The 27,213-nt window shown below is 39.4% G+C and overlaps 1 protein-coding gene across 6 annotated transcripts in view; it reads right to left on the bottom strand.

Annotated features, from left to right (window-relative positions):
• The window catches only part of FRYL (FRY like transcription coactivator), a 148,319-nt gene extending 126,893 nt beyond the window's left edge, over positions 1 to 21,426 (bottom strand). For 4 of the 6 annotated variants that reach the window (XM_075709549.1, XM_075709550.1, XM_075709551.1 and 1 more), the window contains exon 1: positions 21,125 to 21,426. In XM_075709549.1, the coding sequence (XP_075565664.1) occupies positions 21,125 to 21,302 (178 nt within the window). In that variant the 5' untranslated portion in view covers positions 21,303 to 21,426. Of the gene's footprint in view, positions 1 to 5,497; positions 5,553 to 19,165; positions 19,184 to 21,124 lie in introns of those variants that run through there. The other 2 variants (XM_075709555.1, XM_075709553.1) reach the window with 2 other exon arrangements.
• Between the last annotated feature and the right edge of the window lie 5,787 nt (positions 21,427 to 27,213).

The following is a 27,213-nucleotide window of genomic DNA, read 5'->3' as shown; positions in this document are numbered from 1 at the left end:
TTCTTTTACACCATCCCTCACGTCCACCCTCCTTGCATTGAGATGATTCAGTTGGATAATTAAAAAAAAAAAAAAACCTCCACCTTCCCAAGAAAATTTCTGCTGACGTAATGACCCAAAACAGCTCACTAAAAGGATCACACATGTACCGCAGTTGGCAGGTGAAAAGGTGACACGGCTGCACTGCTGGGGGCAAAGCCACCACTTTTGGCAAAAGTGACGAGCTCAGCCATCTTCTGAAACCCCATCTTCATCCTGCTCACTTGATGCACATCTAATGGAGCGGGACTGAAAAAGTTTGACAACTTCAGAACTTTCACTTATGTATACCAGGTATTCTTCAGCTTCAGGGTGGTACACTGGTTTGACTGGTTTAGATGATCTACTTATAGCCTAGTTGTCTCCTTCCAGCCTACATCCATTTATAGACCTTGCTATTTCAACCCTACCCTGGAAGAAGAGAAAAATTAAAAAAGCTATCTTCTCTTTATATAGCAGATTTCACTACACAGAATGTTACTGGCATTTCATTTAATTGAATGTATGCCAACACTCCATATATCAGGAAATGCGATGACTCATGATCTTATGCCCCAAGATGGCACCAGTGGCCATCATTAAAGACCACCTAAGTTCATAAATAGGGCCAAATATGAAGGTTACACTCCATAATCCCTTAAAAAAAAAAATTGATGCAGTCACATTTCATTGGGTGATTAACTGCTGACAAAAACTTGCTTTTCCCGTGACAACTGACAGGCTGTGGAGAAGCCATCATAAACACTACATCCCTTCCACAGCAAACAAACTTGCTGCTCCAGCAGTACAGGGATCTGTAAGTCCATTTACTATCACAAAGTATGCTTAAATACATTTAAAAAAAACAAAAGTGGGATTTAGTAGCTTTTTCAAAACTTAACATAAATTTGCATTCATCTTGCACTTAAAAAATTCACTTTTCAGCATGTCAAAACAATTGTGGAAGACATAATCAAAAGGAAAAATTGGTACCTTCTCTGGAGACAGTCTATGGAGTTTCAATATACAAGATGACTACTAAGTGTCATGATTTTTTGAAGTCAAGGTTACAATTAACAAAAAGTTTCCTACAAAAAGACTAAACACATTATTATTATTTGGGATGTTTAATGTTAGAGAAATGAAGTTAACATCCTACTTAATACTGTACTTATTTAGTTACTATTATTGTTTAAGACGACACCAAAACCAGTATCTCATGAAAATAAGATTTCTCTTGATTGTGAAGTAACACTGGTTTTGCCACTGGAATACAAAATTGCCATCAAAAGATGTCTGAAAGTTCTCTAGAGCACCGTACTGCCACTGATAACTGCTACCCCAAAGGACAGTTTGGAGGAGCTATCGTGTAACATCTCAGACCAATTTTTTCCCCAGGTTTTATTTTTCTTTGCAGTTTAACACTTGCTGGGAAAACAAGTTGAAATTTATCATACAATAATGATTCCTAAAATATTAACAAAATGTGCTTTTATTGCCTTTAAAAGGTATAATCCACTAGCAAACTGCAACTAAAGGAGCAAATCTGTCCTTTTGCTAAAGCCATGCACACCTCTGCATACACTCCACCTCACCCCATCTCTTCGCAAAGAACAAGACAGGCAAGAAAGCATTTGTTCCGCAATTCTTCGTATGGTCCTTTTTCATATACGTTCCTATCACAGCATTGTAAGGCTATCTCACCTTTCTTATTTAAATTACAGTTTCATTGCTGTTATGAAATGAAAAGCTACAGGATAAAAATTAATCCATTACATCTACTTTGTTAAATACTGTATTATCAGAGCAGAACCTCTCTTGAGAGCCAAGAGTTCATTTTTGGATGGTAAAGGAGGAAACAGTCTTCAGTCAAGCTAATCCTATGGGAAGGTAAGCAATTCTTCAAGTGCTTTTTTCATTCACAGAAGGAATGATTCAGAAGTATCTGCCAGGCAGCTCCCCAGTTTTCACATGCTTGTCAGCACCTGGCAGCCATAGCTCTGGTAATTCACTTCCTTTTAAAAGTTGTTCCATTTCTTTCTGATTTTAAAACAGATTTTCAAAAACGACTGCTGTACAGGCAGATACAGCTCGCTTTCCTGCCATGACTTTGTTCCCAGGCTCACAAGTCTAAGTAACTTTGAAAATCACTGTCACAAAAAGAGGCCAAGGGCAACGACCTCGATGTAGCTTTGGCAGGCGTGAGGTTAAGAGCGGTCCATTTCTCTTAACTGGTATGCGTTCTTGAAAGATATGCATGACTTCTGAATAAAGCTGAGCAAGCCGATATGAAAATCTCATGAACCACCTCCAACGCTGTTACTAGAAGAAGGTAGGGACAAGTTCAAGGACAGAGAAGCACCCACAGGACCAGGCAGACACACCACAACTGCAGCACAGCAACAGAAAGCTGTGTATTCGTTATTAGAAAGACAACAGATATACTTTTTGTTCCTTTTTTATTATCCAGACATAATTATTTATTTCTGAACCGGACAAGGTTACTAATACAGTAAATATCAGAAACACAGAAGAGCTTTTAAGAAAGCAGTAATGGGACATACTCATGTTTACTGGAAAGCAGTTGTTCCTGTCTAGACTGTATGCCCCAGAAATACACGCACAGTTTTCGTTAAAACGTATGTCATATCTTTCAGAAAGGTAGTCATTACATAATGCTTTTCATTGTAAGCAGCGCCACATTTGGGTTTTGAACGCATACCCTGCATTACAAAAAGTAATTCTCATGGCACCCAGAGCTCCTTAACCGTAAATAAAGGTTTTTGTGGACAAAATATGAGAGCTGACACCAATCCACATAAATAACAATCAAAGCGAGTATTTTTGCTACAAAATCAGAAACCTCAGAAGAATGGTTAAACAGACCACATACTCAAACTGCAATGGACTAAACAACAGAATCCATAACTTTAAGAACAGTAAGTTACATTATCACAGCTAAGACTCCTTAAATACTATGGATCCAAGCAACCTGGGGACAAGCCAGTATAAAGCCTCCATTACATCCACAACTTCAGTAAGCAAAGAATACTTAAGTGGGAACATCCTCACTTCACTGCTGGATTAAAAGAACGTTCCTGACTCCATTTAAAAAGAAGTAATGCCTAAAATTGTTGGCACAGGGACAGCATTCTGAAACGAGGCCGTATGAACGTCACTTCATTGTTGTTACTGAAAGAAAAAAGATCAACTACAGTAAAACCTTAGCCAGCACTGCGACGACATTATGCCAGCTAAGCAAGCCCTTCACCAAACCCATGGAGCTTTGCTGCCTTTCTGTTACGTACTTACACGCTCTCTACAGATACTTATTTTTATGTATATGGAAATGCATGCAAGCATACCCACTCCTCTTCTGACGTTCTTTAATATACAAAATTCTGAAGTTATCATATAAACCGTAAAAAGTACCATTTGCATATAAAAATCTTACAAAAACACAGGAAAAAGCTTTCTCAAGTAATTTCTCAGCACATGCACATCCATTGAATTTCCAAACACAAACTGAACATAAATGTTGCGTAATTCTTTGTCCTGCGCGTACTGCATCACTCGATTGGAAAACGTTTTAGGAAAAAAGCAACTGTCTCGCCTGCTCAGCTCAATTCACTAAGCTACCCAGGTGAATCACAATACTTCAACGCAGGCACCGCAGGCTGCACGGTCGGCTCCTGGCCGGTCTGCAGAGCGGAAAGCCAGCAGAATGAGACTCTCGCACACTTACAGAGCAGACATGCAGCTGTGCCGTAAGCATGGCCCTTTTCACAAATGGAGCGACAATTGTGGAAAAAAGTGAAATAAACCCCAGCTATCTAATCAGCAAGCATAGAAAATTAGTTTGTTGGTAGATGATCCAAGTACCACTTCCTGACGAAAGAGTCAGGAAGATCTTCCTCCGTTGTGCTTACATAACAGAGGACATAAAGGAGAAAACATAGCATCGTATATAACCCCTTCTCAGGTACTCTTTTTTATTATCATCACTACCTTATTACAGCTGACAATTGTCTAGTCTAGATTCTGCAATTCATCTCCTTATCTATATAGCAATTATTTATCTAGTTGTAGACTGAATTTATTATAACAATGTATCCTGTGGTTTGGTTTAGTTTGGAAACAATATACATTAACAAAATCAACTTTCACGCTTTTTAATAATTTTCATGAGACCCATTCAAGTACTACTATAAAATATTAGAAAACACCTTCTGCTTATCTTTATTTCAACAAGAACATTAATAACTACCAAGTACTATTACAGGGTATAATTTGGAACAGATACAGTTAATCTGCAAGACACAAAACCAAGTGAAAAGCAAAACCTGTAAGGATGCCTGTTTTGAAATATTCATTGCTTTAACTTAGAAGTCGTAAGTCTAGAAGTTACTAGTCCAAAACATGAATTACAGCAGTTAGCGCAAAAAGCAAATCTCACATCTGAACAAGCTATTAGGACAGACTAAATACCTGCATACTCTCCTAGCACTGATTAATACACTGTACAATAAATAACTCACTACTAATTTCTTCAAACAAGACAGAGAGGTGAAGCAAACAATGCTGTATTAGGGTAAAAATCCCAGTAGAAGTATTCTGATGGAGTGTTTGGTGAGTGGAAACTGCATCCCAGTACGCCTCAAGCAGCAATTAGTAAGACATGACGTAAAGCTCAAACACCAGATACCTCCTGCTTTTGACTTTTTTCATTTTTACAAATGCAAGAAACTAAAGACATACAAAATCCTTAGCTGACGTACAATTACATCATCTTTATCACCTCCTGGCGTAGTGTCATTAAGCTGCCATGCTGCTGGTAGCAGAGCCTGCTACACAGTGCAAGGCAGCTCCCGAGCCCGAGCCCGAGCCCCTGCATTGGAGCGTGTGTGAAGGGGTGATCTGAGGACAGGCTAGCTGTCTTTATCAAGAGCAGCATCCTTGCCTTCACCGGTTCAACTACGACAAGAAATCCTCATAGAAACTCCAGATGCGGGCTTTTTAGAAGATCAAGGTGGGCACTTTTTGCAGGTGTCCTAACGGGTCTGAGGCACAAAAATAATGCCCCCTGTAAAACACTCAGTCTGAGGACGATTGCTTTTGCTTCAAGGGAGCATTCGGAGCTTGGCAAAACTAAGCCACAGCGTCAGTATCTGACAACTCTGCAGAGATGAGCACTGACTTGTCACCTCTCTCGGACAGCAAAGGGTGCAAAGAACTTTACTGGACTGAAACAACTGCAGCCTAAGAAAATTAAAATGCATATATACATGTTGTCATACATGACAGCTAGGAAGCAGATAGCGCACTTGGCTCACCTCTCACACCGGCTACGCCAAGCGGCACCAGCACACAGGACCGCTAAAAACCAGGTTTTGAAAGCGTAATTTCACAGAGCAGCATGCAAACCCAATAAAAAAATCGGCGATGACGCCGTGGCTCTCGGTGCCAGCGTCATACTTACTGCTGCTGCTGCCGCTCCAGGACTTCAGCAGAGACTTTATGCTAATTTCGAAGAAGAGGGAGTCCTGCAGGCTGAGCATGGTGCCGGGGCCGGGCGGGAGCGGGGAGGCGGCGGCGGCGCCACCGGCAGCGGGAGGGGAGGGGCGGGGCGGGGCGTGCCGCTGCCGCGCGGCCTCCCGCTGACGCAGGGCCCGGGGGGCGGCGGCTCCCGGCGGGACCCCGCCCCGCCCACCAGCCCCAGGCCCCGCCCACCAGCCCCAGGCCCCGCCCACCAGCCCCAGGCCCCGCCCACCAGCGCCCCGGGTCCACCCCCGCCGGCCCCGAACTCCTCCCGGGGATGCTGCCGGGCGAGGCGGCCAGACAGACCGACCCCTCGGCGGCCAGACGGCGCAACCGCTTACAGTTCAAACCAAAACGGGCTGCAGAAGGCTCTCGGCACTTTACCGAGTTTTAAACAAACTTCCACCCCGTCTGTTGACATCGTCATGAATGCAGGAAGCGGCCCGGCATTACTTTGCACGGCGCCAAAAGCACAAGCAGCTTTCTGCGCTAAGAGATCAGCAAAATAAAAAGAAGAATTTAAAAAAAAAAAAAAAAATCCCAAGCGCGCAGAACACGTGCACAGCGGAGGGCAGGAAGGTCGTGAGCAGTATTCCCAGCGTGGATGCCTGTACGAGAACTACGGGGGATTTAGCTTTGACACCTACAGGTATTAGCACTTTGGGGTTTTTTTTCTGACTATCTTTTACGGGACCTAACAGTGCAATTTTGACATTGCTGACTGTTTACTTCGTTCGATATCAGCTCAAAGGCCATGAGGGAAGGTATCATCGGTATGAAGTCTCCGGCCTCCCAGGGATGCAATCCAACGCTGCCTGTAGCTAGGGCTCAGGATTTCCCACCATTCTTTTGGGAGAAAGCAAGATACGCCATCAATAGCCTTTGCCTGTTTCAGCACAGGGCAAAGCAGTTTAAAAGAAGCCTCCTTCACTTCACCCACGTTATCAGGTACAATCAAAAGGTAGAGACCCTCTGTCAGCTCAAGGTGTTATCTTTACACAGGTCAAAAACACAGCTGAAAGTGTCTCAAGGTCTTAATGGACAAATCTAAAAGTAGCCGAAAATTTCAGAAAGATTTTTGCATACTGACACAAAGAAATAATAGGGAGAAAATAACGCTTGTTGCTGTAACTAGCACCAAACTATACACACAACCTCACCCTTGGGTCAAAAACAAAATTGAGAGAACTGGATACCGAGATTCCTGTGACACCAGCTGCTAACAGTAGTTTAATTAGGTCTATTTAAAATATAACTTGACCCACACCATGCAGATGAACTAAAAAATTAGCCATATGGGTCCAAGGTATGCTGATCAACTAAATCTACTTTAGGACAATTTAAAAAAAAAAAACCTACATAGTTTCAGAACTGGCTCTCATCCTGTACTAGAAATAAACGAACCATGGGGAACAAATCATACCTGTGCCCTCAGATAAACAACTTCAGACAGTTCTAGTTCAAAAGATTTAAGAATGGTGTGTATCAAATACATTTAAAGTTTGGTTTTTGTGGTTTTGGGGTTTTTTGTTTGTTTGTAAATCTACACACACCCTCCCCAAAAGACAAAATAATTATCAATACCAGGGAGGTAAGATAGGCCAGTAGATGTCCAGCTAAGCTGGACAGGAAGGACACTGGAAAAAGAACGTGTCGCTGCGCTAGCCCGTTCAACCATCAAGACAGCTGCTGTCCGACATCCACTCAGGAGATTAATAGTTATATTAAAAGAGAGACTGGCGTGATCACTCAGTTTTCATAGACTAAAGGTACTCAAAATTTCCCCACGCAACAATATTTTTCTACCGTACGATACTAAATTGCCACATATATCTGGAGAGTCCTTTATTTTTCCTCCCCGATGGAGTACAGGACATGCAGCCACACTGAGGAACTCTTTGGGACATTGCAGCAAACCTTCTTTCATAAGCCTGTTTCAGGTAGTACTGCCTATGTAGTACCTCCAATTACCTCATACTCCTTTTTCATCACTTCTTTTATGAATACATTCAAAGTTATACTTCAAGCATTCCTTTTCCCTCTTCCTAAATACGATCTAACAGAGGTTGTATCTTGTTATGAGTAGGATACAAAGGTCAGATTTTGGAACTGGCTGATGAATTTCACCACTAATTTGAAAGACTGTATTAAGTTGGTCCCTGACTGCCTTTAACACTGGGCTACAGAGAGTTCTTCAAAGGAATCCTTGTTAACAGCGTGCATTCCAAAATCATGAGCCAACTCTCCCAGCACCTCAAAAATAATGACTTTTTAAAATACACTCTGGGTTCTTTGTAGTTGCCCTTCCTCCCCCGCCTCAGCTTTTATTCTTTAAGTTATTAGTGCCAGAAACTTATTAAAAACCAATCATCCCAGAAACCCCAGGAGATACACTAAACACCCCACAGAAATACTAATCTGGATGTTCCACCTCCTGAAGTCCGGTTAAGAAGAGTTTCAACAAACAGAAGAGCTGCCAGTATTTCTGTACAGTGGTGTTTCAGGAGTTAATGAATGTTAGGAAGTCTTTTTAAAAATTTGCATTTATTCATGATATTGATGTGTTTGTCCAAGCAAGTTACACCGCTTTCCCTCCTGGCATCTGAGATTTTGTTGTGCTATTATTTATTCATAATTTCAACTATTGATCACTGTCGATAGGCCTTCCTCAAGGATACTAGCAATCAATTTCAAATGCAGTTAGCTCAACAGAAAATATTAGCCCATTAAGAACTTCTAGGATGTTAAGAATATTTTGAGAACTGCATATATCAAGAGTATAAGCTTTTCCTTCCGAAGATTTCAGGAGAACTATTGAAGACTAGGAATATTTAATATTAGGAAAAAATATTTTTAAAAGAAAAATCCTCTTTTAATACCACAAATATATGCAATATGTATATGTTTTCATACATATATGCATAAGAAGTTGGATTCAATGGACATCATTAATTTACAAGATTTAAGAATGGCATACACCAAATACTTTTACTCCCCCTGCTCCCCAAAAAACAGAAAATAAATACCAGTATAAGTCCATTTAACAAGAGGAGTAATGGACCTGTCAGTATCTTAGCATTATCATATCAGCATCAGTGTCATAAGCATTATCTTATTATACAACTGTGCACAAGCCTTCTAACATTTCTTCCTCACAACCCAATTTACATGCTTTTATAATCAAAGATGTATAGATGACAACTACTGCAATTTTGAACTCTTTGGGGTTTTGTTTTGCCTTTGAATTGAGTTAATGAAATAACCTACCAGATACTAGAATAAACAGAAGATTTCAGGACAAACCACAAAGTTTAAAAATGTAACTTTTTGTTTCATTTTTATTCAAAAAAGAATAGTAGAAGCAGGAAAGAAAACCCATGGATTACAAGCTTCCAAACCTTGCCAAGCACAGACAAGGCTAATTCACTGAGAAGAGCCCAATAAAACTCATTGTGTAGAGTTACAAGATATCATCATCATGTATTTCTAAAACTGTGTAAAAAAAGTCATTTACAGGATGGATCCCTTTTAAGTTCCTCATTTGCAGAGAGGAAAATGAAACAGGCTTCTGGAAAGTACACTGTATTTAAAATTGAGAGCAAGTAAATCCACTGTGAAAGAGTCTAAAAATACCTATCACTTTGGAGTATTTATAAGGGATGTCTTTCATAAGATTATTATTTTACTACCCAGAGACACGATGGAAAAGAAAGCACTTGCATTTAACTATAAGCCAGTACCTTTGATCTGGAGCTGGTTTATGTAAGCGAAACAATCCAAAAAGAAACTCTCAAACTGAGGATTTGTGCATACTTATATTAGTAGGCTAGGCATTAGAGAATTCCAATAAACATGTAGTTTATACACTGATCCCAATATTTGCATATCTTTTGATTCTGGACCAGTTATAAGTTTCACTATTAAAGGGAGCAGACTACTATGCAGTCTACGTTTTTGATACTTTCTCAAGAGTCAAGGTGTGATATGTGTGAATGAGCACGCTGGTATCAGTAAGCCCTTAAAAGAACAAGACAAGAATAGGACTGTAGGTGTAGTAAAGCAGAAGTGCTCAATCTGCAAACCCAAGCTGCTTACACTCTACTAAAATGATTAATGAAAGTGTCCAGTCCGCAGCATGCTTTTTGCTCGCATATGAAAACCTTTTAGTAAAGAGGATGGCTAGAAGCAAATTGCTTGAGCCGCTTCGGTGACGTAAGTCTGCAGACTTCAGGCTGCAAATAGCCCTATACATTACAAGATTCATGAGCAGTAAGCCCAGCTGCTCTGGGAAGTATTAGACCATCCATTCGTGGTACTGTTCATTCATTGCACACTTGACCTATACGAGCAAAGTCAATTCAGCACTTCAAGAACGCATACCTTGTAGATGTAATATTCAGTACATGTACAGTAAGCCCAGTCACATAGCAGGGAAGAGCTGCCCTGGGTGTTCTAAGTAGCTATAGGGCCCAAGCAATGTAAGAGGTCAGACACTATCATGTTGCCATACGGCTAACAGAAGTTTCCTTTTCTTTATTTGTAGAATTTGGAATTTAAGAAAAACATCTCTAAAGGGATCGCTATACCTACTAGGATAAATACATTTACTACAAATGTGTATGCAAAGGTTGTTTGTACAGCTTTCCCTTAATTAAAGTAGCATCATGCCATTTTCTTGGAGCTGCCCAGAAACATCACTAGCAACTATTTTGAACAACGTACATAAAATAAGTGCAGTGCGTAACAACTGCTGTTTCTGTAACTGCCAGAGCTCTGGTCTGTGGCAAAGACCAAGATGCGAGATAAAAAAATTGAATATGGTTCACACAATGTTGTTTCAGCTTCATCTCTACAGGCTGAAAAGGTAGGGGGGATTTTCGTGACTGATGATATTGCTGGGTAAGTTTATTAGAAGAGCAATATTTAACTTTTTAAGTTTGCTTTCAAATGACAAAGAAATAACACTTTGTATGTCATTCATTTATGTTTCACAGGGAACATTACAGATTTTTAGCCTCATTTCCTCTACCCCCCGCCACTCCCCCCCCATGTGAAGTGTTATTCCCCGGTTCTACAATAGTTTTATTTCTCTAGTAGTATATTCATGTCCTACTCCCTCCCTCCCCTAACCCCCGCAATGTGGTTCTTGCTCCTTTCTACTGGGATGGCTGAGATAACAGAATATAATTTGTCTACCTATCCCTCTACAAAATAGTTTGTGTTAATCATTCCAGCATAAATATTCCATGTAAAAAACACAGCTAAAGGCATTCTTTTAAGTTATGAAAAAACATGCAGTAACTGTTGCTTCCAACAGTTTCTTTGAGGTTTTTAGTCCTACTACATTCATCTTCAGGATGATACTGACTGACAGCAAATGCATTCAGGCAAAGAACTACAAATAATATTTCCCATTTAAAGTAAATTATGAGTTTTTCAGCTTGTTCTGGAAGGACGCTGAAGATGCACAGCTTTCTTGCAGAACACAGTCTTTGAGAAATATCAAAGAGGACACTGTTAATTATTAACTTTTCAGTAAGTTAACATTATCTTGATTGAACAGTAATCCTACTTTAAAAAAACAAAACACAACAAAACACCAAAACCACACCAGCCAACCCTCTCCCCCCCAACTTTAAAGAACAAATAATTAAATCCTGAAAAATCACAGCTTTCAAGGTAGTTTAACAAAGACCTTACCAACTTTGTAAGGGATTTAGACTAAACAGATTTTAATCTGGCCCTTCCTGAAAATCTAGCTTTCCAGATCAGCAAACATTACAAGATTACAAGGAAATGAATCAGTAATAAAAAGGTGAACCTTTTCAAACAACCCAGCAGGCAGTTCTGGGATGATATTTAACCAACCTCTCTCCATGAGGAAATGAGACAGGTAAAGCAATACACGAACCTATAGCTGCAACTGTATCTCATGAGCCTGACAAATCCCAGTTTCTCAATTTTCAGAGGCATCCCTCTAGTTAAAACTCTAGAGAACTCAGTGATTTATTCCCTCTCAGATGCTCAATTTTGACCTTCCACGACTGCAAATAAACCTTTAAGGTATAAAGCCCGATTAGTACGGTTCTATCTGTGTTGGACAACTTGAAATAACTGCCTTAAGATCCAATCTGCCCAATTCTGTACCATATCAGCCTCCTTACTGTGCTTCAGCATTAATGTACCAACATACTGTTTTGGGGAACCAGCACTCCAGTTTTCACCAACCTTTTAAATGGAACCTGGAAATGGTTACGGAGCTATGCGGAAAATCCCAGCTTAGTTGCTGGGCGTTTAAATGGATAGAGTAGGGAAAGGCTTAACTCTGTTACCCTACAAGGCCTTAAGACAACTGCTACGAATCAGTTATGTTTCTATTTTTGTTGCTCCTCCCAAGCTGCTGGATGTCTGTGCCACTTTTATGGGAAACATCATATTTGCATTATGCGAGGATCAGCTACTCTATCCCTATAGAAAGCATGGGGAAAAAAAGACCACTAAGAGTTTAGGACTCATCCAGGAAAACCTTAAAAAAAAAGGGAAGAAAATTAAAGTGAATTAGCTATAGGCATAAACTCAGCACAGAAGTCCCAAGTCTGTTAAGCCTCATGAGTGCGATAGTACTTGGGTAGAAAAAGTTCTCATCTGCAGACTCCCTCTAGACTTGCACAGCAGCTGAAGGTACTCACCTATTTGCCTTGCCCTGTGCCAGGAGATAAATTTCTGCCTTCCTCCCTCCACCATAAGCAAAGTTGAACATTTGCTCCTGAGCCACTGCTGTTGGCAGCCTGCAGCCCATTTCTGTTTATACGTTAAAGCACTTTACAGCCCCGCATAATACAGATGTACATCTGTGGTTCAGCCACCTCTGCCACAGAGTGCTAATGGTAGGCAGGGGATGGGGAACTCCGCAGTTACACGTGGCAACTACTTCAGGTGTCTCTGCTAAACCTCCTCACAAGCACAGGCCTACCAACTTACTCCACCATAGCTTAAATCCCTCTGTAGGTATGTAGCTGGCAGAGCAGTTTTACAAGCTCTGTACACACAGTATAAGGACTTTGAAAGCTGTAGTTACGGACAGGAGAAGGAAAGCAAGCAGGGGCAAGGCATGCACAGGCAATTTTCTCTTGAGCTTTCAACTCCTGAATTGGCCATTCTCAATGTTTCAGTTACACAGAGCAGGAGCATAAGGAGCTCCGTCACCCAATATCATAAATCAATAAATCAAACAATTACATTAACATAACATTCTTCATAGTTGAAGTAAATTGGCATATTTTGTCACTCCAAAGCCAGCAAATGTTAATTACAGTGCATTTTTTAATGCCTTAGTTACCAGGATTTAAACTACTTTCAATGCTGAATTTCACAGCTTTCCCATCTCTGTGAAACAACAGATACTCTCATAGGAACCTGAAGCAGGAGTACAAAATAGAAATGCTTTAAGATTAAAAAAAGGTAATTAATACATATACATTGATTTGCAAGCCAGAATTAACAGAATTCATGAGTGTCATTTCTAAACCTTTATACTCAGCAAGCATGCTGATACATTGAAGAAGAGAATACAAAAATCAGGACAGGAGAAGAAGACAAGAAGCAGTAACAAACCCAAAGGCAGCTAAATGCAACGGTTAGATACCTAACACACACTAAAGCTTTACAACAAGGCCACATTTGCCTGGAAGTTCTGGAAATACACCACAGCACAAAGTTCCCTAAAGTGCCTCAGCTGGTGAACTACAAAATAGCCTGGGCCAGCAGATGCAGCTGTGCCAGCCCTGGGAGAGACCACCCAGCAGCTACGAAGCCCAGCACTTCGCGTGCGAAGCCGCAGGCAGCTCTCCATCCACACACCTGCATCTTGGCAGAGCATATCCGATGGAAACGGACGGTATCACTCCACTGCAATCCCTACTAGTTAAAGAAAAATGCAGAACTGAAATCAGGAGGTAGAAACACATGCAGGTAAATGGAGAATATGCTTAGACTTTTTCTATCCATGGAACTGGCTGCTCTCTGTTTGTCAATCATGTTATTTCACTAGCACACTGTTGATTTCTTTCAGTAATTAGCACAAACATGTTAACTTTCCAAACATACAATCTACTTACAAATATATATATAGTATAATTTCATCAACTTCTGGGCAAATTAAACTACGCAGTTCTACACTGCTCCATCCATGAAATAAGAGTTTATTCTTTGGTTGGGGTTTCCATAAAGAAAAAATACTTCAAAACTAATTCTAACAGAAAACAACATACTGGAGAAATACAGTATTTTCATACAAGTCATGAGCTGCTTTTATGTGTTTTACTTCCTGTTTTTCCTGCTTGCAAGTTAGAAAATATTCTGAAATTAAAACCAGTCTTCCTTCAGCCAGTCATCCTGTCATCTTCTCAAAGAGGTAACTGAGACAAAGCTCACCCCAGTGCATCTTAAAAGATACCAAGAGACACCAGACATTTTTGGGTCAGTGTCTAACACAACTGTGCAACAGCGTCCTGATGCTCAAGTATCTAAAGCTCCTATTGCCATAACGGTCTTATCAATGAGTGACAAAAGGCTCCCAAGCAATCAGGGTCCAACACAGATGCTTGTCACTACAGACCTCACTCGTATGAATGAGCTAAAGAACTATTATTATTTAGGTAGTATCTCTCTGTAAGGGGTATCGCACAGCTTATAAAGTGAGGGTATGCCAAGTCCTGAACATCCAGAGCATCTCATGAAAAACTGCTCCAGACAGGAACTTAATCCCTTTAAAAGGTACCATTGCTAAAGTGATGAGGCTTTCTGAAAGTTTCACCTATGTATTCAAATCAGTAGTGCATTTGGATTTCTCACAACAAAATATTTCCTTTATAAATAAATACGAACACCAAAAACCTTCAAGCACGAGCTGAGAAACCTCTGTCTGGCAGGGGGTCTGCTTGCAGGGACCTTTTAAAACTTGGCTGGAGAGCAAGAAGATGCATGTTGAGTCAAAGAGCCACGGCCACGAACAGTACTTCCCAAATCACAGGTATTCTTCAACAGTGCTTACTAATTGAAAAAACATATTCCCCATTGAAGAAGACATTCATGACATTTCCTTACTTGCAGGGCAACTAAAGGCTATTTAGTGCTAAGTTAGAGACACAAAGAATGACATTTACTTAAAATTGAAAGGCTTTCCAAAGTAGCCCTTGATTAAGATGAGACAGTTGAAATTATTTTCCCTCAGTCTGGATCCATGTAATACTTTTTAGAAGAAGCACATATAAAGTTAGCACTCACAGGGCAAGAATCATTCTGTTACTGAAGAGTTTAAAACAAAAGAAACTAGAAACACAGAAGTCTACAAATTAAGACATAAAACACCTAACAAGTGCAGCCAACAGAAACTGCCAACAGCCATCAAAAGTATCATGAATTACTCAAGAAGAGAGTCATGTAGTATCTGCCTCTTCCATTTACAACTCACATTTTCATTAGAAGCGGAAAAAACACCCCTAAGAGGAGAGTAAGACTTGTCAGATCTCCTATAAATTAAAACTTTTGCATTTGAAATGTGGACTCTTTTCCTTTTCAACTGAAAAGTGAAGAACTGTTTAAACAAAACATTCAATTGATCATCTTTCTGTAACTTAAATCTGAGTTGCTGATGTCACTAGCATGGCATCTTCATATGCAACTGCTGATTTAACCCTACTGGTAAATACTATATTGACCTTAGAAATACTTTCTTGAGCATTAGGGGGGTGTTATTTTGGATAACACCAAGTGATCACTTTGCTTTCAAGACCTGTAGACAATTTAGACACAAAGAAGAATACTTCTATGTCCTTGTATTACCAGCATACCATAGAGAGAATGTATTTACAGTAGCTTATATAATTATTTTTGCAGTGAGTTTCTCCACAACTCGTTGACTTCAGCACTTCACAGCTCCCCTTAATCAGCTATTGCAGAATCTTCCGAAGACTTGCTTGTTTTTCTGGCTATGTTAAATTATCTCTCATTCTCCCCATACTATCACCTCTCTCCCCATCTCCTTCAAGTCAAAAAACTTTATTTTGTCCCTCTCCCAACTATCTTAGTGTAAAGTAATTGTGGATCAGAAAGGTAAAGAGATATTTGCTTTAGTTACAACACCCCCCTAGGTTTTAACCACATTATCTCAAAGAATTAGCCTAAAGATAATATTTTAAAGAATATTTGCAGCTAAATATTGTCCAATTTCACCTCTATTTTTTTTTTTCTTAATAAACTGGAGTTCTCATTACTTTCGACTTTTCAGCTTATGATCTGCAGGAAAGACAAAAATAACCGAAAAAAGCTCAAACACCAGGATTACTGACATTCACCTCCTAAATTTGCTGATGATTCTTTCTTACAGTGTTCCAGTTTGCTGCCTATCCATTGGTATTGGAAGGGAAAGGGGGTTTCCTCTTGGTTTAGCAAATTAAACAGTCTCAAAGACAGACATGTACCGGGACCACCACAAATACAACTATACATGTGGAAGGATACAAACTCCTTTTCACAGCACTGAGCCACTACATTGGTTCAGCTGTCATATAAAACCTTATACTAACATACTTAAGCCTCAGAAAACCTTTTAAGTGCTTCAGGTCCAGAAGCTGCATAAAAAACCCCTGCAAATGTGATGCAGCAGAGGTAATCTATTAAGTGAACAGCAGCATTAAAAAAAATTTGTAAGCTCTGTTCACCATCTCTCAAAGGAAAATAAATAAACTACCTCCTCATGAAATCCATGAGTAGCTGTTAAGTATGAAGAAAAGGCCCTTCTAGATCTACCTTTGAGTTGTACTGACACCCACCTTGAAAGAAGCACTAAGTTACAAGTACCTTGTCACTCTTTGGGATGAGGTAAAGGTCTGGCAAGGAGGGGGGGAAGAAAAAAAAAAAAAGGGAAAAACCCACAAACACTGTAGGAAAAAAGTATATTCATTGTCAATTCCTGCATGCTTATTCTTCAGATGAAACCCTGAGACAACTACAGTAAAAGCATATTAGGCATATAGCCAAGTGCACAACACAATTAAAAAAATCCAACCTCAGAAAAATAGGGCCAAAGATAATTCTGAGATCTCTCCTAGAACTAAGTCATACCATCTTTTTTTTTTTTAACAATTAAATATAAATATAGTTGATTTTCCATATTAATGGTAAAATGAACAAGTCAGAGGCATGCTCCCTTTGCACTCGGGCTTACTTTTAAAAAGACTTGCTGGACATTATTTCAGTTCATTATTGACTCCATCTTAAGCAAATGCCTTACTTAAAATACATTTACCCAATGGTCATTGTATCTGCTTTTAAGCAGTAATAATAAAATGTATCATCACTGCACTCTCAACTCTGGAGAGATGCTTGTGTTTCCATTTATCTAAAATATTAAAGAGTTCATTTTCCACAAATCAATATATTTAAAACAGGGTAGCCAGAAAGCGAGTGCTGCTTTTGATGATACTGCCCCCACTACTGACCAAAAAGGCCCTCTCAGTGAGTTGATACCCCTTGCCATTTCATCTCGAAAATACTGCCCCAAAAATATTAGAACATTTTCTGCTGGCTTTGTGAAGTGAATCAGCTCAGGGAAAGGCCACACCAGCGCCCAACAGGAGATAGGGAAGGGCTGCACAGCTGGGAGCGAGCTTGCCCTTTTCACTGGCAGCAAACTGTTAGATCAGGCTGATCCGCTTGTAAAACCACCCTTAAAAATCTAAACAAAATCCCCTTCCCCTACCTTCTGTTGCAAATAGCTTCAAGAGCAGGTTTCAGAGGCCCTTGGGAAAGGTTCCTTATTACTTCTTATGGAAAATATACATAGAACAATTTCCTGGGGCATTAGTCAATCAAAACAATGCTATCTGCTGTGATAAGAAAACTGGAGAGAGGGTTAGAGATTTTTATGTAAGTAGCATTCTGGATCCCAAACAGTATTACAGAGCAGTCTCTGAATGCAAGCGAGGAGCAGAGATTGGGGGTGGGAGGGAAGCCACGGTCCTTAGCTGCCCCACTAACCCCTCCAGTCTTCTCTGACTGAAACTCAGAACTCGGGTACAGAAAATGACTTTTATTCCAGTTAGATGTCAGGTCTCCTGGTCATCCTCTGCTCTACAAGGCTGATCAGAGATGCAACACGGAGCTGAATATGCCCTGCAGAGTTGCTGGTATCACAGGGATGCAGTGCTCCCGGGCAGTTCATGTCTGGCCAGCCCCTGCTGTTAGCCCCCTGAGGCAATTACAACTCTATTACTCATTTCTTTACCATCAAAGAACACGCTTCTGTTGGCTTGCTTCTGCTCCCCTAGCAGAGGTGCTTGAAGGGAAGCATGTTTAATGTTTGCAAAAGCAGGCATTTTCTATGCACAGAACTAACATGGACACTGTGAGCAATAAGAATACTCACATCACTGATAATTTTAACCTCTCTTGTGCAGTTATTGCAGATTTGACTTACACGGTTGGCCATTAAGACTGTTCCACAGTATTAGCTACCCTGCCTTACAACACAACCAAAGCACAGACCCGCAACAGAAGGGCACATGTCACAGACCACAGGTACAGCTGCATTTGCCAGTTTGCACAGAGCAGTCATGGCATTCCCCTTCTTTAATGCTACAAGCGGCAAAAGGGAGAATATGAAACAGTTTAGAGATGTGTCTGTATGCGCACCCATTTGTATGTGGTTTTTGCTACATGAAAATACTTTCCCTGGATCTTCCAAGCTCATCTTCCTATGTTGGATTTGGATTGTAGCTTTTTTGAGACAGAAATTCTTAAAACTGAGAACAAGTCAACTCTTAAATGCTACAGCAAATTTAAAAGAACTACTTACTAACATCTATTAAGTGTTGTGCTGAATACAATCATATGCAAATACTTCAGTGAGTCAGATTTTTTTTTCCCCTGGAGTTCTAATAATCTTAGAAATCTAAAGAGACTGTTACAAAAGATTTCTAACACACACTTGAAACCATTCTGACAAAAGCGACATTTTAAAAGATGTGTCACAGAGCATATATTTCTAAGGTCTTGTTTTTGGCTATAAAACAAAGTATATACTAATTGAGTTAACATTTTGAAAGGCAATACTGATAAATGTTTTAATCCTAAAGGAAAAAAAAAAAAAAAAAACCAACCAAAACCAAGGAATCTCATCACTTGACTTCCACACAAAATATTTAGGTCAGATATATGCAAACCCAACTAAGTGGTATTATCAAAATAATACTTTTATGCTTTGGATGTGAGGAATAGGTTTTTTGGTTGGTTGGTTGGTTTAAGACCTTCTAAAAAAGTTAATACTTTAAAATAGTTCTGACTCTGTATTTCACCTAAATTCTCATTAATACAAAAATGTTGCCTGAACAGCAGCAATAAGGAACAGAAAGGAAAAATTTAAAAAAAACCACCACCCACCTTCAAATTCAAACATATCTACAGAAGAAACCACCTTAGCTTTAAAAACCTATCAAGTTCCTGAAGAGCTTCATTATATTAAGTTTGGTGGTGCATTAACACCACATCTGCTGACATTAAGCAAGTAAATGTTTAGAATTTTTTTCATATCATTCTATTGTTTTATTACCTCTTTTGTCGACACCTGCCTTCCGCAGCATACCCAACTGGTAAAACACAGTAGTTCTTTTGCTCTATTCCAGCAGAGCAGTTCATTCCATTACCAAGATACAAAAATAGAAATAAGCAGATAATTTAAAGAGGATTCAGCTACTATCTGCTATTGTAAAAGCATGATCCCAGAACAGACTATAAGTCTGCATTTCGCAAATGATGACATCACACGATTAAGTGATATTAGTCAGACAGTACTGATTTCTACAAAATCACTCCTAATAATCACCATTTGGCAAATATTTAATGAGCAAGACAGAAGAATTCATCTTCAACAGCATGACTGGTGTATTCTATGTTTATTATCCTCATTTGCTTGAACTAGTGACAAAATGCTGAACAAGGTTAGATGAAGGCATCTGTTTTGACTACAAACTTCAGCCTACAGCATTTTCTTTTAACTTGGCACAGAAACAATTCTATTTGTTCTGAAATTATAACATTTGAAATAAAATATCATTTAAAAGTGAGAGCTATGAAGAAACCATAATACAGGATAAAAGCAGAATTGATGAAATATGCCTATAGAGATACTTAAGCTGCGCACATCACGGAGAGATCCAACTATAAACCTCAGGGCTCTACAGCATTCAAAGTTAAATGAGGACACAAACCTGGCCAAAAGAGTGTCACCCTTTCAGACACCACGAGCTTCTGATCAGAGTTTTCAAGCATATAGGCAATAACAGTCTTAACAGACCTTATTCTGTAAGAAGCCTTCAACAGGCCATACCGTTACAACATTAACTTGTTCTAATTTGTTATACACAGGAACAATTGTTTAACAGAACAGAACTGTCCCTGCTTTCCCCAGCTGTCAACGTTACTCAGCCTGACACATTAAAAAATGTGGCTTATATTACAATCAGAAAGGCCAAGAAAAGTCTTTCCAAGGAAACCCCTTTCTCCAACCACCACCACAAACTTAATTCCATAGTTAACGCCATAAGTTCACCACCCAATAAGATGGATGTCACCATCTCCTGTCTTTGCAGTTAGACACATAAGGGAAAAAATGTCAAGGCCATGCTAATTCTTGAACATAGCAACCACATAGCAAAGAGTAAAAACCGTGCATCTGATAGCCATCAGGATCCAAGACCATAAAGGCTCAAGACATTCCTATTCTAGCTGAAGGGAAAAAAAAAAAAAAAAAAAAAAAAAAAAAGAGTAGTAAAATTGGATTTTCCATTGCCACCCAGCTGAACTGTCTGAAAAAGGAACATTAACTCATTCTGCTTCTTTTTATTAGCATAATACACTGTAATATTTAGACACTAACAGGTAGGAAAAAAAAAACCCCTAAAAAAAATCTTCATACAAGCAAGCTTACCCATGTTCTTAAGTTAAAAATTCTCTATACAATGTCCGTATTTTTACTTGACTAGTTTAATTTACATATTATGCTTATTAAAAAAAATCTGCAATATTCAAAACACTAAATATGGAAAGCATAAACATTTTTTAAATGAGAAAACTCATAACAGGAAAGCCTTTGAAAACTTAGGGGATTTGAAAAACAGGGAGAGAAAAGATGACAAAACTTGAACCCTGCACTGGAGTCAGAGCTCTGTGCAGCACACATCTGTCTAGACAACTCTTACTGCCTAATCATAGCTACATTACAATTTAAAAACCTAAATAGGGATACTTACCCCAAAAAGGGAAAAAAGTCACACAGGCATGCAAAGACAAGGAGCACATTAGAAATCCTGTAAAATTGCTTTCAAATAGGTCACTAACCTGTGATAGTGTGTCAATGATAAAATAGTTCTAAGACTAAAGACACTATTATCATAGCAACTCTGATAAAAAGGCCTTTTACAATCAAATTCATCAATTTCGCAAAATAATCATGATCTGAAGAAAAAGCTTAGTAAATGTTTTTTACCAGGTTGATGACACAGATACATACTGTAATCAGGATGTAGAACATGTGTCTCCTTGTCTTCATCTATTGTCTGTCCTAATGAAAACAGCCTGACACGTCTCATCTTCAGTAGCCTTGGGGAGCTTTCACGGGCTGTAGTCCCAACATCCAGAACCACATCTCCAGAAACAGCAGTGGGAACAATTTTTTTCAGGAATTCCATTTTTACATGCCCTCTGCGTTCTCAGCATTTACTAAATTCAGCAGTTTAGCTATGCGTTACGGAGTGTGGCTCCCACATCAACTTCCTTGAGCACCGAGGTAGACTTCTAGTGATGTCACGTTGAACCTGGGTGGTGCCAACACCAGCACGTCAGCTGCCAGCTGCTCCAAGGCAGATTTTAAAGACGTCTAACTGTACGGACTGATAAGAAAACCAAACAACGACGAACCTATATATTAACAAACACACGCTAAACTCTGTGCTTCTAGAAGACGCCGTATTTAGCACTGCAACAAATTTAAGCACTAATAAATGCACGGTGTATCTTCAAATTTTCTATCTGACAGAGTTCAATAGCTCTTAATTTTCATGAAGTGCACAGAGAGTCTTCATCTGCATTTGAAAGATAACACTTATCATTCAGAAAGTCTATGCACCAGCTTTACAAACAAAGTGTCTAACATTTAATTTAAACCATTTGCATTCTCACATGGTTTTAACTACTAGCTACACAGATACTAACATTAATTAAATATTAAGTTCTGTTTTGCAGAGACTCTGATGCTATATTTACCACTTAAAATACTCCAACCACCTTCCAAAAAACACCAAGTACAGAAATAACCTGTCTCATTTTGTCCAACGTCCACTTTATCCCTAGGGCTACTTCTCCATATGTGCCTGGTTTAGCTGAGTTTTTTGTTTTTATTTGGAGGAGGTTTAAATGTTGTTCTATATTTAGCTTAAAGAAGTCATTATGAAAGATGCCTTGCACTTGGAGCAGAAAGCTCATGGGAAAAAAGAGACATTAGCACAGAAGAGTGTTCCTTAATGCTTTCTGCATTTGGGAATATGCATGATTGAAAGTATTACTTTATTTACCAGACTTGGAGTGGAGATCCACAGACACACTACTAGTTAACATTCCCACCTCATTTGCCACCAAAAATTGTACACACCACTCAAAATCCACTATACTCACTCTGAAGGTCTGAGCGGCAGCATGCATGCTTCTGCTATTTTTATGAAAGCAGCTCAGCATCCAAGACATTTGGATAACAGTTATCCAGCCTAGGTGTGAAGTATACCACACTACTATACATTCCTTAAAAGAAGGTACTTAATCTGAAATTCACTACTGTGACTAACTCTTTTAAAAAAGAAAAAAAAAAAAATCTATGAAAGGTAGAGTAACCTGTTTTAGGCATCTCAGTTCCAGTAGTTCAGTGCTCACAAGGGGCTACTCACCCAGATTAAGCTGTCAGTTCTTTACTGACCAACTCTACTGTCACACTAAGTATTGAATCTAGTTAAGAATGCCACAACTTGAAAAATTTGGTACGAGTTCATTAAAAGTTGCCACCTAAGACATTTTAAGTTCTATATAGACTGAAAACGTGATATCTTTTGTATTCAAATCTGCATTAAAGTCCCCAAATATTCAAGTTAGTCTGTATTTCCCTTGCAAATGAACACAACATTCTACACCAATTTTTCCCTGTAAATTAATACAAAATTCTGATCTTATCAGAAAAGGCACACTGTTAGAATATTATTTCCTGCAGTGAAAGATTTGGGAGATCAAGCAAAAAATTGTCCCTATAATGATTTCATGCACAGTATTTTTTCCACTGATACAAAAAAGTTTTACAGAATATATTTTCAGAAAAGCATTTTATGTGTTTTCAGAACAAATAATAAGATACCACAAACATAATTTGTGATTATAAGAGATCACGGGTCATTATAAACTCAAGCAATCATTTATTCATAACAACATTATTTTTTATAGCATTTCTTTTTTTGCCCTTGAAATCTTGCCACAAGCCTAATTTGCAGTTTCTAGCATTTGGGAACAAAAGAGAAATTCAGACACTTCCGTAAGACTGAGAACGCTTCCAGTCATCCACCTGCCAAACTGCAGTTTGCAAAGAAGGGGGTAATCAGGTATTTCGAGTTATATCTAACTTAAACGCCCTCTGAAAGATTCAAACTAGATACCAGAGTGCTCTTAACCATGCTATGGACATTTTATTACGTGCGTGGACACAGGGTGGAGACAAGAGGTGAAGTGCAAGTACGTAGTGCCCTCAGTTAAATCCATAAGGTGTGACTTTCTACACAACATGCAGCATATGTGAATTGGCCATGAATAAAAAAAAATTAGGGCTGAAACTATACTTTTTTGATGAGAAAACAGCCTTTCAAGCAATAGGATTTACAAACACCACAAACAAGGAATCAAAACCACCCACCATACGCATGATCATATTTCAAGATTAAACTTCATAAACTAATAAAGCTTATATGACACAGATATATCCAAAAGCTTTTAACTGATTTTTTCTTCAGGATGGCTTTTGTTTGGTTCTTAAGAAAAGGATATCACGGAGTTTTCTACAGAAGACAGCTGGGGATATACCTATATGTTTACGTATATTTACATATGTTTGTATTTATAGATATATAAATGGATGGATGGTGGTTAACTCCAGGACATTCTATGAAAGGCACACTTTACAGATAAAGAAGCTAAGATAGAAAGCTTACATTTCTGCCTTTGTCATTTCACATACACTCCTCCCTCACACTTACATCTTAAACAGTACAATGTATAACTGTGTTTTTTTATACAGTCCGAGCAAGCTTTACAGATAATCTGTCAGGGGAAAACATATGAGAAGTCTTACAATTGTTATAATCAAATTCATCTTTAAACAAAAGAAACCAAACCAGGCTACGAAGAGCCTTATTTGATAAATTCTAACACTTTCTTATTCTGAAACTTCTAAATAAAAAAAAAGAATGGGAGACTCGAGCTTATACAGAATTATTGTTTGTATTACAGTAAGTCCTTGGATGTCTTTCCGTGTGCATTGCACTTCTGTTACACTCAAAGGACGCCTCCAGGGTTTTGCACTGAAGTGCTTGCTGAGGTCATTCAGGCTTCCCCTGTCGCAATTCTAGTGATATGAACAGCAAGAAGAGAACGTCCAAGCTCCACATCCCTCACTAACAGGAATCCACATCAGCAGGCCTTTGCATCAGAAGGGAGCACGAACAGATCATGAAACATGCAGAACTACCACACAGAGACCCAGTGAGTGATCAGAGGGTAACAGCACTTCTCAGAACTGTCCATCTGGATGAGACCTTTCAGGACACGAACAGCAAAGCTGTTTGACGGGGGTGCACGGGAGTAGCTACGTGGGAATTCTGTTAAAGCAGGTGAACCTGCTGATGCAGGAACATCCTAACAATGAGAAATGCTGAAAAAACAGAATACAATCAATGAAAGAAAGATCCATGTCAGAGAAAACTACTTGCAAGTCCCTTGAGTTCACATGTCCAGAGAATTTTTAGAATTAGCAATAACAACAGTAAAAGACAACTATGAAACAGACAACATACTGGGAAGTATAATTTTAGAAGAGAGCCTAGATGCCCCTACAGGCTACCATAAACATGTATTATTTGGTGGGTCTCTCCACAAACAAGCATGCATTACAAACCTTCAGCTTTGTAACAAAGAAGGTTTTTAAAACTATCCCACCCTGCTAGGGTGAACCCACCCCAGTCCTACCTGCTGCCACAGAGAGGACACAAGACTTCCTTTATATCTAACACGTAAGCTGGCAAGACAGGTCCTGGGGTTTTTGGAGTCCACGGGAAAGCGTAGTGTCCTTTGGCCTTAATGGGATTACTGTGCCAATAAGGGAATAAAAAGGTTCTGAAAGGGGACCCCACGCCTCCTGCCCTGGGTTTCTCGCACCCGGGCTGCGAGGTGGCTGCACCCATCATGCTTGGTGCTGTGCCACCCGCCGCAGTCCTCCTCCTCTCCACCACAGACTTCCCTGCTGCTGCACCATCAGCCACGCCAAGCCAGGCCAGCCCAGGTAAGGTGGTAAAGCTGACCTCAAAAGCGGACTGGTTTTAACCTGGATTCATTCGTCAGTGCCACACAGACTGCCCGGCCACACAGAGGAGGGGAACTGTGCATGGCTTCACAGGCTCCTCCAACACTGGCAGAAGACAACAGTTCAGGGCAGCTCTGTTGGCATGGTGGTAACATGTTTTCCAAAACTCTTAGCCACAAGTATGCTGGTGAAAGAGCCGAGCGGTACAACCACACTGGCAGAGAAGGCAGCTGGAGGCGTTCCTGTGCCAGCAAGGTGGAAGCGTGCACTGCAAACCTTCTGGCATTGAAATACCATCTTCCCTTTGGTGGCACTGCTATGGTGTGGTACATCTCCTGTTGGCACACAGGACCCTTGCTTTCTCACAGCTTCTCAGCAACATGACCACGTTGGTAGGACAAAACAACACAAAAAAACCCAAAAGCAAAACTTTCCTTCCTGCTGGTACACTGGTACTGGAGGTTCTACCAAACCAGTTTCAACAGCAAAGACCCAGTAGTATAGAAAGGGTGCAAGTTCTGCCTTTTTCAAAAGTGAGTGGTCCAGGTAACGTAAAGTGGCCTCTACCTCAGTTTGCAGCTCTTCAAGAAATGTTAATATTCCTTGAGCTCAGGTTTTAACTGTGCATCCTTGAGCCCACATTGGACATAACAGTGTGCACCAAATAAGCATCATTACTATTTTCTCCAACTTGCTAATTTAAACCTGAAATCACTGTTTCAAGTGGGAGTGAATTTACTACAGAAACAGAGCTACAATAGCACCCAAATATTTAGGGAAAAAAAAAAAAACAACAACAAAACAAACCAACCCACAAGTACAAATAGTTTTTCTTTCTTGAATCTGAGAATAGAAGCCTAATTTGTAAAAATTTGTCTTATCCCAATGAAGGCAATCTGCTCTTCCCCCAAAAAAATGAAGATCAGAGATACATAACTGAAAGCAGAACAAAACACTAGAGTTAGAAATGGAACCTGCAGGCAGTCTAGTCTGTAAGTATAAATTAAGGCCTGTACTAAACTCATGAAAGGTACCGGGCACTGGACAGCTATGTTACACTTGTTAGCCAATTAGCAGGACACTGTCATAATTTCATACAGAAGACTGCAGGCGTAGGGAAGACAAACCCCATTTCTTTCTCTGTATACGCTGCACTTTAAGTGACTTCGAGCCTTTTTGCTTTAGAACTATAACTTAACATAATCACATATGTATCTTTTTTTTTTTCTTTAAATACAGAAACTGAACAGACAACATAACCTCAAAAAATGTATGCATAGGGAGAAAACAGTTTATTTGTCATATTGTGGAGTCATGTCACCTTTTGGCAGTTTGGACTAACCACTTGTAAGAATGCGACATATTTAAAGGAGTTAACTTTGCATGTCAGAGAGTTTCAAAATGTTAAAAGATATTTACGTAAGAGGCTATCCTTCATATAATTTAAAATTATACTTTACCAGTTAATTCCCAAGCTACTTCAAATTAATGGTTTCCTTGGTCCAGTTCAATTAATGCAATTTCACAGCAAAAAAACCTAAGGACCAGTATAAGCAGGGACAAAGCAATGTACAATTTTGCAATAAACTATCTCTGTATCAGTGTAAACTTGTTGTAGCTACTATTTTGCATAAAAAATACTTTAAACCTAAGCCATTTAATATTTCTATAGTTTGGCTTTGTTGTTGTTTTTTAATGTAAACATGCAAATAGTTTCAGTTGTTCCCATTCTTTTCTGTCTAGCTTTCTGTTTCCTGAAAAATGAAAGGAAAGTAACAAACAACTGTCAGCTTTTGGTAAAGTTTCAATTTCCTTTCAAGTCACTTAAGCTGTATTTGCTCTGTATAGGAGGGTTGGGTTTTTTGAGCAAGTTGTGGGGCTTTTTCTTTGGAAGCTTGGGGATTTCTGGAGTGTTTGGATTTGGGTTTTTTTGTTGTTGTTTTTTTTAACAGCATGGCTTTAATTACTATTAGAAGTGAAATACAAGTAGAAAT

The sequence above is a fragment of the Pelecanus crispus genome, chromosome 4 (genome assembly GCF_030463565.1).
Source record: "Pelecanus crispus isolate bPelCri1 chromosome 4, bPelCri1.pri, whole genome shotgun sequence".
In the NCBI taxonomy this organism is placed as follows: domain Eukaryota; kingdom Metazoa; phylum Chordata; class Aves; order Pelecaniformes; family Pelecanidae; genus Pelecanus; species Pelecanus crispus.
The sequence above is the reverse complement of the archived record's forward strand: the minus strand, read 5'-3'. Positions and strand labels throughout refer to the sequence as shown.